The 14,619-nt window shown below is 42.8% G+C and overlaps 1 protein-coding gene across 2 annotated transcripts in view; it reads left to right on the forward strand.

The window, feature by feature from the left end:
* Positions 1-5,725, forward strand: part of ADAMTS12 (ADAM metallopeptidase with thrombospondin type 1 motif 12) — a 255,697-nt gene extending 249,972 nt beyond the window's left edge. The window contains exons 18-20 of one of the 2 annotated variants that reach the window (XM_072824981.1): positions 4,718-4,928; positions 5,085-5,159; positions 5,550-5,725. In XM_072824981.1, coding sequence (XP_072681082.1) covers positions 4,718-4,928; positions 5,085-5,156 — 283 coding nt within the window. In that variant the 3' untranslated portion in view covers positions 5,157-5,159; positions 5,550-5,725. The remainder of the gene's footprint in view (positions 1-4,717; positions 4,929-5,084; positions 5,160-5,549) is intronic. The other variant, XM_072824980.1, reaches the window with a different exon arrangement.
* The last annotated feature ends 8,894 nt before the right edge of the window (positions 5,726-14,619 follow it).

Here is a 14,619-nt window from a genome sequence, read left to right on the forward strand (position 1 = left end):
TTGTTTTTGTTTTTTTTTTGAGAGAGAGAAATAGTGACAGAGAGAGAGAGAGAATGAGCAGGGGAGAGGCAGAGGGAGAGAGACAATATCAAGCAGACTCCACATGGAGTGCAGAGCCTGACTCAGGGCTTGATCTCACAACCCTGAGATCATGACCTAAGCCAAATCAAGAGTTGGACACTTAACCAACTGAGCCACCAAGGCACCCAGAAAACAGTGGGGTTTTTAAGCACCTACCTCACTTCTGATGCTGTTTTAGAGATATCTTATATATTCTCTTTATTATTCTCGACTACTCAGAAAAATAACTATAATTGTGCCAATTTTATAGAGGAAAAAATATTCCTTACCTCACTCAGCATCATGCAACTAGTAGAGGGCAGAGGTTTGAACCCAGGCTGTCTGGCTATAGCCTGTGGTCGCCATTACATACCCCCCAAGAGAGACACACACCTCTCCCCTATCCAGGCTGTGTCTAAAGCAAAGCAAGTACTGTGCTAGGTGTGGTGGGCTCCAAAGGATCTTGATGCAGACACTCACCTGCTGAAGCCAAGGTAGGGCTCTGGGGACATGGGCTATGTACATAAAAAGCAACATAGTCAAAAAAGATTCTGGTATCAGCTCTGGTTTTAGAACAGACATCAATCTGTTGCTGACATTTTCTCACTTACCTGTAGCTGATCACTTGGCCTCACTCTTTTCAGAATTCACTTTCCATGAGAGTGGTTATCTTACCTGTGTCCACACTCCAACCATTAGAAATTTCTAGTTGGAGGTAACTTTACAGTAGGGTACTACTGGTGGGAGAGGGAGAAGGATGTTTGGGCAAGAGTCCAGAGGCTGAAGGACCCTTCCAGAGGAGCTGAGCTGAGGGGGACACAGAAGAGGAGCCTTCATAAAGGAATTCTTATGTGATACAAGCTGAGCTGTGAGGACTTGAACCTGCCCTCAGTGCGGTCATGGGATAAGCTAGATGGACATCTACATCCAGATCTCTAGAGCCTGCAAATGTTACCCCATTTGGAAAAAGGATCTTTGCCGATGTTATTAAATTAAAGGGTCTTGAACAAGTATCCACTTGAGTCCCAAATGTCATTGCAAGGGTTCTTCTAAGAGAGAGATAGAGGGAAATTTTACACAATAGTCACATGCGCACACACACACACAGACATGGAGGATGATATGAAGACAGAACAGACAGATGGGAAGATACTAGCCTTAAAGACTGGAGGCCAAAGGATGCTGGCAGCCACCACAAACTGAAAAAAGGCAAAGAACAGATCTTCCATAGAGCCCTGGAAGGAGCATAGCCCTGCTGACACCTTGATTTCATCCCAGTACTACTGAATTTAGAACTATAAGAAATCAGATTTTTTGTTGTTTTAAGCTACCAAGTTTGTGGTAGTTTATCACAGCAGCCATAAGAAACTAATGCAGGCAACTTAATGCAAGCAAAAGAGCACAGGAGATCCCCCCAACGAAGTTATAGAAGCTCCAGAGCTTGGAAAACCACGTGATTGGGACTTCTTGGAATGACAAAGGATTTTTTTGGAATAACACAAATAAGGTCACTTCCTAAGGAAGCTTGCAACCAGCTAGGCTCTATCAGGTGCATATTCATTGGCAAGGCAAGCTGTTGTCAGGGCTAGACCAGCAGCCAGGCAGCTGGATCCCAAAGCCCTGCCTCCTGGCCATGGTCCCTAGGGTCCTGCCCTCCTTCCTCAGGGCTTTGTGGTTAAGTGACATCTCTTCATCCCTTAGTTCTAAAAGCAGTGTTGTCAGAACAAGGGAAGTGTTACCTCTTTTCCCCCTGGAAGGCTTCTTAGTTGGGTGCATGAGATGCAGTTTGTTGATTCAGAGCAAAATTTTGAAATGGACCAATTCCTCAGCCCCCTGCCCCACAGTCAGTAATGAAGCCCTGGCGCTTAGGAAGGAAGTGCTGCGGCCGCGGGCAGGAGCTGGGCACCGGGCACCCACGGCGCCGTCCCAGCCAGCACACATGTGCCACCCAGTGCCCAGGTTCTGGCCGAGAGCTGATGAGCAGTTTTGCAGCTGCCACTTCTGCTATTCCACATCGTCACGTTTCCGAGGAGGAAGACAGCCCATTCTATTCCTCATCTTCTGCTATTATCCTGGAAAACATCATTTCGTACAATTCCCTGCAAACAATTTGAAGATTACACTTAAGAAGAGGGAAGCGTAAGCAGTTGAATGATCTCTTTAAATTGTTGTCATTTGGTAGCATTTTTTGCTTTTTAAAGCCTCCCACTGTGTTGTTATAGTGAGAATCACTGATAGAGCCCCAGTCTGGAGGACTTTATTTTAAAGATTTTATTTATTTATGTGAGAGAGAGAGAGAGCAAGGGGCAGGGGCAGAGGGAAATGCAGAAGCAGACTGCCCGCTGAGCAGGGAGCCCAACATGGGGCTCTATCCCAGGACCCAGAGAGATCACCACCTGAGCTGAAATCAGACACTTAACCAACTGAGCCACCCAGGCGTCCCCCCCCCCCATGCCCCCAGGACTTTTACACTGTAGTTGTAAATTGTTGTAGTTGAAAATTGTAAGTTGTAGTTGAAATTGACTCCTGGAAGGGGACTAAAGAACTGTAAAGGCAGTGCACGACCAGTTATCCAGTTGTGTGGTGTCATCAGCATTCTGGTAAGATAAAGATCAGTGGCAAAAACAGAATCAATCAGGGTAGGTTGTTGTTAATTCTGTGCTGATTAGGCCAGGGAGGTTGTCTTGTTGGGGTGACAAAATGGGCTGGGCTCTTGTCCTGCTGAGTTCTTTGCATTACATTGCCCTTCTCACCAATCCCTCAGAGCATTTCAACAGCCTTCTGCCACAAATCTCTTATAAATATAAAAATAGTACTCTATTATACATCTCCTAGAAAGGTGGCATATGGCAGACATCAAAAAATGAAAGGGAGAACAGAAAACAACTTGACAATAGCTCCTGAGCCCCGGGCCTGGAGATCTTCGCATGGAGATTTAAAAAAAAAAAAAAAGACTGTTTTTACTTTAGTGACAAACAGATGCAAAAAGGTCCCAGGGGACTATGGAGGAGATTCCAGAAAAAGAGAAAATAGGGAGGTTCATTATCACTTTGTGGTGACACAGCTGAAAGCCGTGTAGCAAGTAATTCAATAAATTATACTTCTGGTCCACTCAGATTATTAAAGCCCTTCCAAAATGACATCTCATATATTCAGTAACATGTCTGACTTCCCCTGGACATGTCAAAAGTAAGGTAAAGTAGATTAATAATTACTGAAGTGGGTGTTCAGTTGTTTTCACATCATGTGGTTCCAATATTAGCTCTTTATCCACACAAGACAGCCAGATGATAAACACTAAGGAATAAGGGAATAACCTTATTTATTATTATTACTTAATACATAAATGAATAAATAGTCTTAATAACTTAATTATGGACGTTAAACACTAAAGAATAAATAAGTAATCTGAATAACTTGAAAGAATATAATAGAATCAAGGAGTAGCTTTCTTCAAATATTTTTAACCTGAGATTAAAGGCATGAGAATCAAAAGAAGTGTTGCCCAAATAAATACAATACTTACTAAATATAAATCATAGTACAAAATTCTTCAAAATTCCATGCTATCTCAAGGTTAGAAGTCTTCCTTCAATTCAGGAACTAACAACTTCACACGCTATACTATTTTCCCATGAAAAATAGAAGCATTCCATGTTATTACTGCATGGAGAGCCGAAGAAGTGGGCTGTACTTGCCAACAATGGTGAACCCAAGCCACACTGGATCAAGATACTTGTTCTCTCTTTTGTGCTGGGCAAGATCTACACAGTGATGGAGAAGGGAAAGAAGAGAGGGCTCCCTCCTACTTTGAAAAGCTCTTTCTGTGTAGCCATGGGGTCTGCCTTCTAGAATCTGGAGTAAATCGTCCATGATAATGGTGTAGAGGAAGAGTTCACATCCTATTTTGCCACAGTGAATTCAGAGTATTCACTTAGCAAACAGTTTCAATGCTTTGACTTGTCAAGAATAGCTGACAAGTAAGAAATTATTTTGTTTCTCCTTCTGCTTTCTTATCAAAGGGACCAGTGAAACTAGTAATAGGTAGACTGAAGGAGATGAGGAGAATGAAGGCAATGCCTCTGATTAACCGTCTCCTAGATAATTGAAAATCAGCAATTTCTTCAGTACCCGCCTCACAGTAGAACAGAAAAACACTCAGGTAGGAGCCAGGGGACCTAGATTCTATTAGAGTCTCTTACTCGGTATAGCAACAGTCAAAATAACAACAAAAATTACAAGTGATCAAATTCTTATTATGCGTCAGGCTCTGTACTCTGCACTACATATAAATTGGTATTTTGTTTAATCTACAACACTCATGTAAGATTAGGATGGTGATATCCATTTAACAGATGAGGAAAATAAGGCTTAAGTGTGCTTTATTTTGTAGAATAGAAAACTAGACATCTATTTTCTTGACTCTAAAGGAAGAGGGCATCTAGGGCATCTCCTTATGCCGGGTGCTGGACTCAAGCCATGATTGCACAGGCCTGCTGTGGCCCTGTCTATGCCAGCAGGCTGGAGTATCTCCAAGGGCCACCCAGCTCTGTACCTGCACCCCGGCACCTGGTTCTTTTTCCAGTGGCCGAACTGAATGTATATATATATGTATACTTGTGCTGCTCTTCTCCCTCATGTCCATGTGTGTCTGCAGGTGGTGGGCAGGGGAGTGGGAAGCATGCTCAGCATCGTGTGGGCCCCATGGAGAGAAGAAGCGAACAGTGCTATGCATCCAGACCATGGGCTCTGATGAGCAGGCCCTCCCAGCTAAAGACTGCCAGCACCTGCTGAAGCCCAAGACCCTCATTTCCTGCAACAGAGACATCTTGTGTCCGTCAGACTGGACCGTGGGCAACTGGAGTGAGGTGAGCTTCATCACTTCGCCACCCCTGCCCCTTCTGCCCCTAATCCAGAGCAACTCTAGAGAAAATGGCACAGTGGCCAGTGTCTAACGCCTCTGGCCTGTTTCCTGCATTTCCCACTGCCTTGTAACCTATCTTTCTTATTTTCTGTTCTTACAGGGTTTTCTTCTCACTTGTCCAGTAGTCAAGTACCTGCCAGGGATCCCATTTGCACAGGCTCACAACAGCTAATTGGTACATTGTCAGGATTTTTGCTGTCCCATCGTTAAACCATTGGTAGCAAATCAGGACTCTTCCACCCACCCCAAGAGCTAGTTTATTAAACGCTTACATTTATGTTTCACTAGAACTACTGCAGCTAACTAAAACTGGAGGAATGTAGCTTTAATGGTAGAATGAGAGGCAGTAAACTTGACACTTGAAGAAGCCCCTCAAATTGTCTCTCTATTCAGCATGGGTCAAAGCTGGACCTGACCAAGGTTTCAAACATCTATTATTGGCCACATAAATTCAAATATGTGTTGTTGCATTTTCCCAAAATGAATCCAATCAAATTCTCAGAATATAATTAGAAATCAGTGGGTAGAAGTTCCCAAAAAACTCCCAGGCTTCACTTTTCTCTAGGTCACCATGGAACCTGGTACTGTCATGCCTTGTGCTTCCAGAGTCTGTAGCGGAAGTGGAACCCTTTTTTCTCCAAGTGTCCTAGAGTCTTCAGGGGTCTTGCTCTGCTTTCCTGCACACATTGCAGTTCAATGACCTAAGGAATGACAAAAAATAAATGAGTTTTTAAACCAACAGTCCTGACTTCATGGATGAAAGCTGACTTCTTCTGAGCTTCCTTGGAAAGCCCTGGGCTTTTTGTTAATAATGCTACCAGTGACCAGAATGTCATAGAAACTCCTCTTAGGACTCACCTTCAGACAAATGGAAAATACTTGACTCAGGAGAGTGTAGTAAGTAGTATCTGTACTAATAAAGGAACACCGAAGTATTTTTTTTAAGATTTTATTTATTTATTCATGAGAGACAGAGAGAGAGAGAGAGAGAGAGAGAGGCAGAGGGAGAAGCAGGCTCCATGCAGGGAGCCCAACGTGGGACTCAATCCCGGGTCTCCAGGATCAGGCCCTGGGCTGAAGGCAGTGCTAAACCGCTGAGCCACCCAGGCTGCCCCGAACTATTATCTAAAGAAGACTTTGGAAACTTATATAAGCAAAGGTGCCATCTCTGAAGCTGACTATCTGAAAGCAGAAACACTCATCTGAATACAGCCACTGTGATAACATTATTTCCAGAACTTTATTTCATTAGTTCATCATCACAGTTTAGGTTTATTTAGCTTCTAAATCTGTGCAGAATGCTCTTTTGGGCATCAAGGTGAGAATAAAAAGGAAATGGTTCTTGTGTTGTAAGAACTTTCTATCAAAAGGGAAAGATAGGAAGAAAGAAGAAAAAGAAAGAAAGAAAGAAAGAAAGAAAGAAAGAAAGAAAGAAAGAAAGAAAGAAAGAAGGAAGGAAAGAAAAAGAAAGAAAGAAAGAAAGAAAAGAAAGAAAGAAAGAAAGAAAGAAAGAAAGAAAGAAAGAAAGAAAGAAAGAAAGAAAGAAAGAAAGAAAGAAAGAGAAAGAAAGACAAATACATGCAAAGAAAACATACCTGCAAACTAATCTGTGCACATATGGCAATGGGGCTGATCCTGGGAGGGGACGGGGTAGCCCGGGGCCAGCCTAGATTGCTGTAAATTACAGTGTTGTCCAAATAAGACTGGACGAGGTGTTGTGACTGGTCCATTACATCTGTTTACCAGGGATGTTTTGGCTGCATCTGAAGCAGCCCATAATTCTGGTCAAGTAGAATTTACTAATTGCCAGATTCTTCATGCTTTTTTAAAGGATTACAATTACATATTTGGCTGAGAAGTTTTTATTGTGCTCATGTTTATGGAGAAGAAAATGATGTGCCCTAACTGGAAAACAAGGGACCAAAAAGTTGGCACGATGCGACAAGCACTCGTGTCTGTTGTTCCAAATACAGGCCATTGCGTAGTGTATTGTGAGCAGACACGGAATTCAGTTTCTAGCTTCCACTTGATGGAGTTGAGCAAAAAGGCTGAGCCCTGGCCTTCATTTGGGGGATGTTGTCATGACAGGTGCTTTTAGCTAAATCAGCGACAAAATATTCATCCAGTGGGTCTTCCTTTCTTTCCTCTGCTATCTTGCTAATGTCTGTACATGTTAGCCCTCTAATGAACTTTGCTGGAATATGAGGAAATGTCTTTGACATTCTAACTAGGCCCAGAGACATTTTTAAGAGAGTTGTTATAGTGCTGTCTTCTTGCCATCGTAATATTCATGGTCTAGAGCTTGTCTTGAGATTGACATTAATGGATGCCGGGTAGTGCTCCCAGGATACCTCATCGTTTGGTCTGCACTGGGCTGGTTGGGGCACCCTGGATGTCAGAAGCTAGGAGGTAACTGCGCCAAAAGATCTAAGAACTATGAGGCTCCTGCAGCGCCATCCTCCCTAGGCTGACTTCCCTTCCCTGTCAAGGCACCTCTGCCAACCCAAGCAATGAGAGAAGAGTGGGCTCAGCTGTGCCAGGCTGGCACATTCCTCCCCGACCCAGCAGGGACAGGGAGGACCTAGCAAGAGCTGGGGGCCTTTCTGCCCCTGTGACCAGCCCCTCCCTCTCTTAGCTCATGCCCTGAACATGACTCCTACCCCCAAACTCAGATTTCACCAAGAATCTTACCCTGTTTTCACCTAACCTACTTTCTGGGCACAGAGGGTAAAGAAGGGAGACTGGATTTGTCGTAAACAAAGACAGGGTATCCAAGTTTCTGTGGCCCCCCGTTTTTATTAGATATACCACTTCGGTGACCTGCCTTGTGAGAGCCAGCCAGTCTACTGGTGAAGAACATGCATGGTCTCTGGGGCATGAGGCCCTGGGTTCAAACCCTGGCTCTAGCACTTATTAGATGTGTGACTTTAATCTCTTTGTGATTCCTTTTAGTTTTCTGTGGCTTATTTTCTCCATCTATGAAACAGGAAAAACAGCAGTACTTAGACTCAAGAGAAGTTATGAGAATGAAATGAATTAATAGTTCCAAACGTCTTACTAGAACAACACCTGGGACGTAGTGAGCTATAGAAACAGTCATTTCCTGGTAGAGTAAATAGATTGAAATAACAGTGTCATCTATCATCTGTTCAGTGCTTTTCACACTATAGAGTTTGCCTCATTGAACATCTATGATAACTCCATGATGCTGACATTGTTCATGAATTCCCCTGTTACTCCTGGCAGTTAGGCAAATGGATTTAGTGGGAGAGTAATTTTCCTAGGTTCTCTAGCCCTGGCAACCCTAATTATATGGTCTTGAGCTAGTGTTAAACCCCCTTCAGCCTTTTCCCACTTATAAAGACAGGGTTAGTGTAAGGCTTGAAGATAATCCACAGAAGCCCCTTGCCTGGTGCTGGGCAAATAGTGAGTGTTCACTAAATGGTAACTTCATTCTCAAGCAAGAAGACAAGTGTCTCTCTTCTATGCTACTGTGATTTTGCAAGCCTTGTCCAGTCGGTGGCACCCAGATGCCCTCACAGAACTGATCTGTGCCCCTCCGCATTGTCGTCTAGACCCACGCCCTGAGTTCAAGGCCATTTTATGAATGGAGCACTGTAAGCACGAGGCTTGAGTCAAGGGTCTACAAAAATGTTTGAGACCTAAATAAAGAAAAGGTTAATGTATGGTTTCCATAAAAACAAAGGCCACAGCAAATTCAGAAATCAATAATTATTTACATTTGAATGGCAGATACTTACTGGCGTTTTAGTATGTGTATTAAACACGTTTATAGGTATTAACACAATACCTCGTGACAGCCTTATTAACCACATTTTACAGGTAAAGAAACTGAGCCATGGAGATGTTTAGAGGCTTGTCCTTAAAGCAGTGGAGTCAGGATTTTAATGCAGGCAGCAGAGCTTTTACTATCAACACTCTGCCTTATGCATCTCAAATGTCTACAAAATATAACAATATGACAGCCCTTAGTATTCATAAAAAATGTATTATGTTTGGAAACAATTTATAGAGCAGCTTTTGTCACTTTTCTGGAATTCCAGACTATGCATAATGATTGCTGAGAAATCAGAGCACTCTTATTAAATAAGTTGCCCCTTCTGAAAATACTTCTAAAGCAAAAGAAGAAAAGGCTTTTCAGATGGTTTTTAGAGAAATAAATTATATTCCCTCAAGACTAGTAATATCTTTTTAATGTATTTGATGGGGTGTGGATGGAGCTCCCAAAGCAGACATGCCCTTTCTGTGCCTGATAAAAGCACACAAACAAATGAACAAAACAAACAATTAACCAACTAATTGAGAATCTATCAAGTACAAAGCTGAACACCTGATATTTTAGCTTCGACCACCTTCTCTTTTGGCTCGGAATGTCTGTGAGTGCCAACATCTCATTCTTCTCAGATGTCAGCAGCCTGTGCTTTGCCAGGTTTCCTGGAGAACACGTATAGCCATCCTTTTTTGACACAACTACTCACAGAAAACCAGTTCAGGACCATGTTGATTCTCTTCCTCCTGTCTGATATATTGTTTAATTATCTAGGGTACCACATGAGTTTGCTAGGGCTGCCATGACTGAATACCACAAGCTAGGTGGTTTAAACAACAAAAATGTGGGCGCCTGGGTGGCTCAGTTGTTAAGCGTCTGCCTTCAGCTCAGGTCATGATCGTAGGGTCCTGGGATCGAGCCCCACATCAGGCTCCCAGCCCAGCTGGGAATCTGCTTCTCCCTCTTCCCCTCCTGCTGCTCATACTCACTCTTTTTCTCTCTCTCTCTCTCAAATAAATAAAATCTTGAAATAAAATAAAAAACAAAATTTATTGTCTCACAGCTCTGGAAGCCAGAAGTCTAGGATCAAGGTGTTGACAGAGTTATTAGTTCCTTCTCAAGGCTGTGAGGGACACTCTGTCCCATGCCTTCTAACTTCTGGTGGCCTTTGGTTTCCTTGGCTTGTAGATGTTAACATTCTGATCTCTGCTTTTATCTTCAGTGGCATTGTCCCTGTGTATGTGTCTTTGTGTCTGAATTTCCCTTTTTATAAGGATAGTGATCATATTGGATTAGGACCCATCTGGGGACCTCATTTTAACTCGATTGACTCTGTAAAGGCCCCATCTCCAGATTAAGTCTCCATTCTGAGATATAAGGGTAAGGAATAGGCAGAGGTTAGGACTCTAGTATATCTTCTTTGGGAGGGGGGGGAGTACAATCCATAACAGTTCCCCAAGTTTTTCAACATGCTTTCAAAGCTGGCATTAGCATGAGATCCATCATTCATTTATAAGTTCCCAAGACTACACAGTAGGTGTTATTTACAGCCAAGCACTAGCTATTTCTCTACTCAGCCCTTTAGCTCTAACTCTATGATAAGCCCCGACTGTGTTTTTTTAGTAAACTCTCAGCACTAGAGCTCCGAGCCATTTGTGAGCTCCCCTCCTCCACAGCGTACGTTGGGTGGGTGGCTTGACTCATTTAGCAGCACCCTCTTTCTCAGCAGGCTCCCCGGAGATCTTAATCTTGAGTAATGGCACATGGGAGCAAGATGACTCCCAGGGAGGGCAATAAAAGACGTTGCTTGCCTGGTACAAAGAGTTCGAAATTACAAGGTAAGGGCACAAAGTAATCATAGCAGACAGTGGTTTTGGAAACTACCCATCAAGATGAGCTCTGAGTGTGGCATTGTGTCCTGCATTTATATCATCTGCAGGGCTTGACAGCTCCTAAGGAGATAAACTCAGTTGGAAGGTGTGTTGGAAGAAGCATGGGGCTGAGTACAAAATAGCGCTGCTTGTTCCGGCGTGACTGCTAGAAAAGGCAACTTTGGTTTTGGCCCCTCATAGTTGGTAGATAATTAACACTCTCCTGCTGGGCACAATGTGCCCCGGTGCTAAAGAATCACATTCCTGGGCTAATTGGAAGCCTCTGGGTCTACTGGGTAAGGAAAGCACGTGGGGACAAAACGTAGGTGTTCTGGAAAACACATAAATTGCTCCCAGACCCAGGTCTCCATGAATGAAGTTTTGAGTTGCCATTTGGGAATGGGACCAGTACTTGCAGATCATCTGCTTTTTTGAGATTAAAATCTGGAATTTTATTTTTTTCTTTCCTTTTTAAATTTTTTTCTTTCTTTCCTTTTTTTAAAAGATTTTATTTATTTATCATGAGAGACAGAGTAAAACCTGGATTTTACTATGAAATCTGCTTATTTTTTAAATGTTGGCTACTGAGTTTTTGTGTTTCATCTGTTTGAAGATTGAGCAAGCCAGGGTGCCTGGGTGGCTCAGTCAGTTAGGCATCTGACTCTTGATTTTGTCTTGGATCATGAGATCGAGCCCCATGTCAGGCTCCCTGCTGGGAATGAAGCCTGCTTGAGATTCTCCCTCTCATTCCCCTGCCCCCCATAAAAGAAGGAAAGAAAAGAAGAAAGACAGAAAGAAAGAAAGAAAGAAAGAAAGAAAGAAAGAAGAAAGAAAGAGAGAGAGAGAGAGAGAAAGAAAGAAAGAAAGAAAGAAAGAAAGAAAGAAAGAAAGAAAGAAAGAAAGAAAGAAAGAAAGAAAGAGAAGAAAGAAAAGAAAAGAGGAAGAAAAGAGAAAGAAAGGAAAGAAAGAAAGAAAGAAAGAAAGAAAGAAAGAAAGAAAGAAAAGAAAGAAAGAGAAAGAAGAAAGAAAGAAAGAAAGAAAGAAAGAAAGAAAGAAAGAAAGAAAAAAAGAAAGAAAGAAAGAAAGAAAGAAAGAAATTGAACAGACCAAAGAATTTGTGTTTGAGGGTCAAATTTAGTCCTGAGGCTGCCACTTTGGAATCTCTGTTCTAGAATAACCCTCAGGTTTTTGTTTTTTGTTTTTTGTTTTTTTTTTAACCCTCAGTTTTGAAAGCTCAATGCTTTGACTAAACCAACAAGGTATTATTTACCACTGTTTTATTCTTTTAGGTTGAGCAAATTCACACAGTAAATAAGGTTATTTAATACTTGTAATTTATGAATTCTAAAAAATACATATGTGTCCCTCTGTTAACCTTAGGAAATCTAAATCTTAAAAAAAAAAAAAAAATCTAGCAATAAACCAGTGGGACGTATGGGTATCCACAGTATTTTCTAGATATGTGCCTGCAAGTCCTTCACCCAGGCGGCTGCTCACCTCGTAGCTTCCCACAGCCAGGTGTGTGCCCCTGTGCTCCACAAGAACAGTAGAAACCACAGGCTCCTAAGCCCTGTGTTGTTATTGTTATTATTATTATCAGCATCATTATTATAAAGTGATAATAAGAGCCTCCAGTTGCCAGTTGTCTTCTCTCTATTGTGCATGGGGTTAAGACTATTGCCTCATGTAATCTTCACAGCAGCCTTGAAAGGTTAATATTAACTTCCATTTCCAGAGGAGAAAGCTGAGGTGTAGTCACTATGCTGTGTGCAGTTAATTAATAATGGCAGGTTGGGGAGTTCACCTTACTTCTTACAGGTTTTTTTTTTTTAAAGATTTTATTTATTAGAGACAGAGAGAGAGAGAGAGAGAGAATGGCAGAAACACAGGCAGAGGGAGAAGCAGGCTCCATGCAGGGAGCCTGACGTGGGACTCGAATCCAGGACTCCAGGATCATGCCCTGGGCTGAAGGGGGCGCTAAACCGCTAAGCCACCAGGGCTGCCCTTTCTTACAGGTTTTTTTTTTATATATAAATTTATTTTTTATTGGTGTTCAATTTGCCAACATATAGAAAAACACCCAGGGCTCATCCCATCAAGTGGCCCCCTCAGTGCCCATCACCCAGTCACCCCCACCCCCCGCCCACCTCCCCTTCCACCACCCCTAGTTCCTTTCCCAGAGTTAGGAATCTCTCATGTTCTGTCTCCCTTTCTGATATTTCCCACTCATTTTTTCTCCTTTCCCCTTTATTCCCTTTCACTATTTTTTATATTCCCGAAATGAACGAGACCATATAATGTTTGTCCTTCTCCGATTGACTTACTTCACTCAGCATAATACCCTCCAGTTCCATCCACGTCGAAGCAAATGGTGGGTATTTTTATAGCTCTTGAGCTTCACAGTTCAACGTAGGGGTGGAGGGCATACACCTACATACTTTTAAATGCATGTAAAGTTGTGAATTCTAACTTCCCTGTGGACATTATAAGCATTTCAAGTAAAAAAAAAAAAAAATTGGAATGAAGAGAAAGAAAAAATCAAAGACCTTCCTGCCATGTAGCTGTCTACTCTGACATTTCTTAGAAAGAAAAACCCAAAGGGAGGTACACCTGCTGCTTGAGGACAGTTGGCATCAATCAGCCAAGGCCTCTTTCATGGATCAGCTCTCAAAACCCAGGCTGCCCGAGGCACGTAGCACAGCAGGACGAACCGGGCAGGGCCTAAAGCCCCTTCGCACACAAGAAGGCAGAAGTACTGTAGTAAACCAGGCAAGTCACTCCCCCAGCCTGCCCTTGCCAGGCTCCAAAGGGAGGTGACCTCAACCCACAGGGGAACATGCTCTCAGCTGCACGGTCTCCTGGGCTGACAGACATCTCCTGTTTTTCAGAGGAGCTGATTTCACAGCTATCAGGCATCAGGGAGGGATTATGCTTGACTGGAACAAAATGAAGGGGGATCTTTATACAGCCATATTATTTCCTACACAATGGAAATTGAAAATAGGACCTGAGAAGGCAAGAAACATAAGCTAAAAAGTGCATAACCTCACAGAAGAATTTTCCCATTCCATATTTTTGTTTGTTTGTTTTTTGGTGAAATAGTCACTTAATAAATGTGTATTGAGTGATCACTGTGTCCCCAAGAACAATCCTGGAATTCAGTTATGAATCAGAAACAGTTCTTGCCTTTGGGTAGCTTTTCAGAAATTGAGTTTGTGGTCAGGTCAAGAGGTGAAATCAGCAGATGGCCACCTGTTCTGTGTGTCGCACTAGATTTCATGAGGCTATGAAATAAATCGGATTCTTACTCTGCCACTGACTTGCAGCCTTTTAAGCAAGTCCCTCCCTGAGTCGCAGGTTCCTCTCCTGTGGAGGGTGGAATCATAATTCCTGCCTCATAAGTCTCACGGGGCGGTTGTGAGTACCACACACAAGAATGGCTCTGAGCCCTTTGAGATCTGTCAAGAAGTATGTGATCCCCATCCTCAAAAACCTGCTTCAAGGTCGGGAAGAGAAGATAGACAGATGTGAAACAGCCAGTGAAGACCTCTAGATGGTTTATATCCTAGTGCGATATATTTGGTGGCTGACTTGAAACTGGAAAGAAAAGGTAAACATGGAGCTGTCTGCTAAAAGTATAGATTTTTCAAAACATCTAGAAATTGTTATGCAATAACTACATATGATTTGCAGCTGCTGAGATTGAGGAAGTAGATTCTTTAGCGTGATTCCTGAGGGAGAACCATCCTGTTAGGATTCCTCTGAAGGCACTCCAGCTGCCTGTGCTTTGCCATGCCCTGTAGAATGTGGAGGGCACACGGCGGGAAGGGGCACCAGCTGTGACCCCTCATATCAGCACCATGCTACAGGACTCACCCTTTGGAAAGGGGATCTTTCTACCTTTGATTAACTACCCACCTTTAAATCTCAGAATAGGGGGATGCCTGGGTGGCTCAGTGGTTGAGCATCTGCCT

Source organism: Canis lupus, chromosome 4, assembly GCF_048164855.1.
Source record: "Canis lupus baileyi chromosome 4, mCanLup2.hap1, whole genome shotgun sequence".
Classification (NCBI taxonomy): domain Eukaryota; kingdom Metazoa; phylum Chordata; class Mammalia; order Carnivora; family Canidae; genus Canis; species Canis lupus.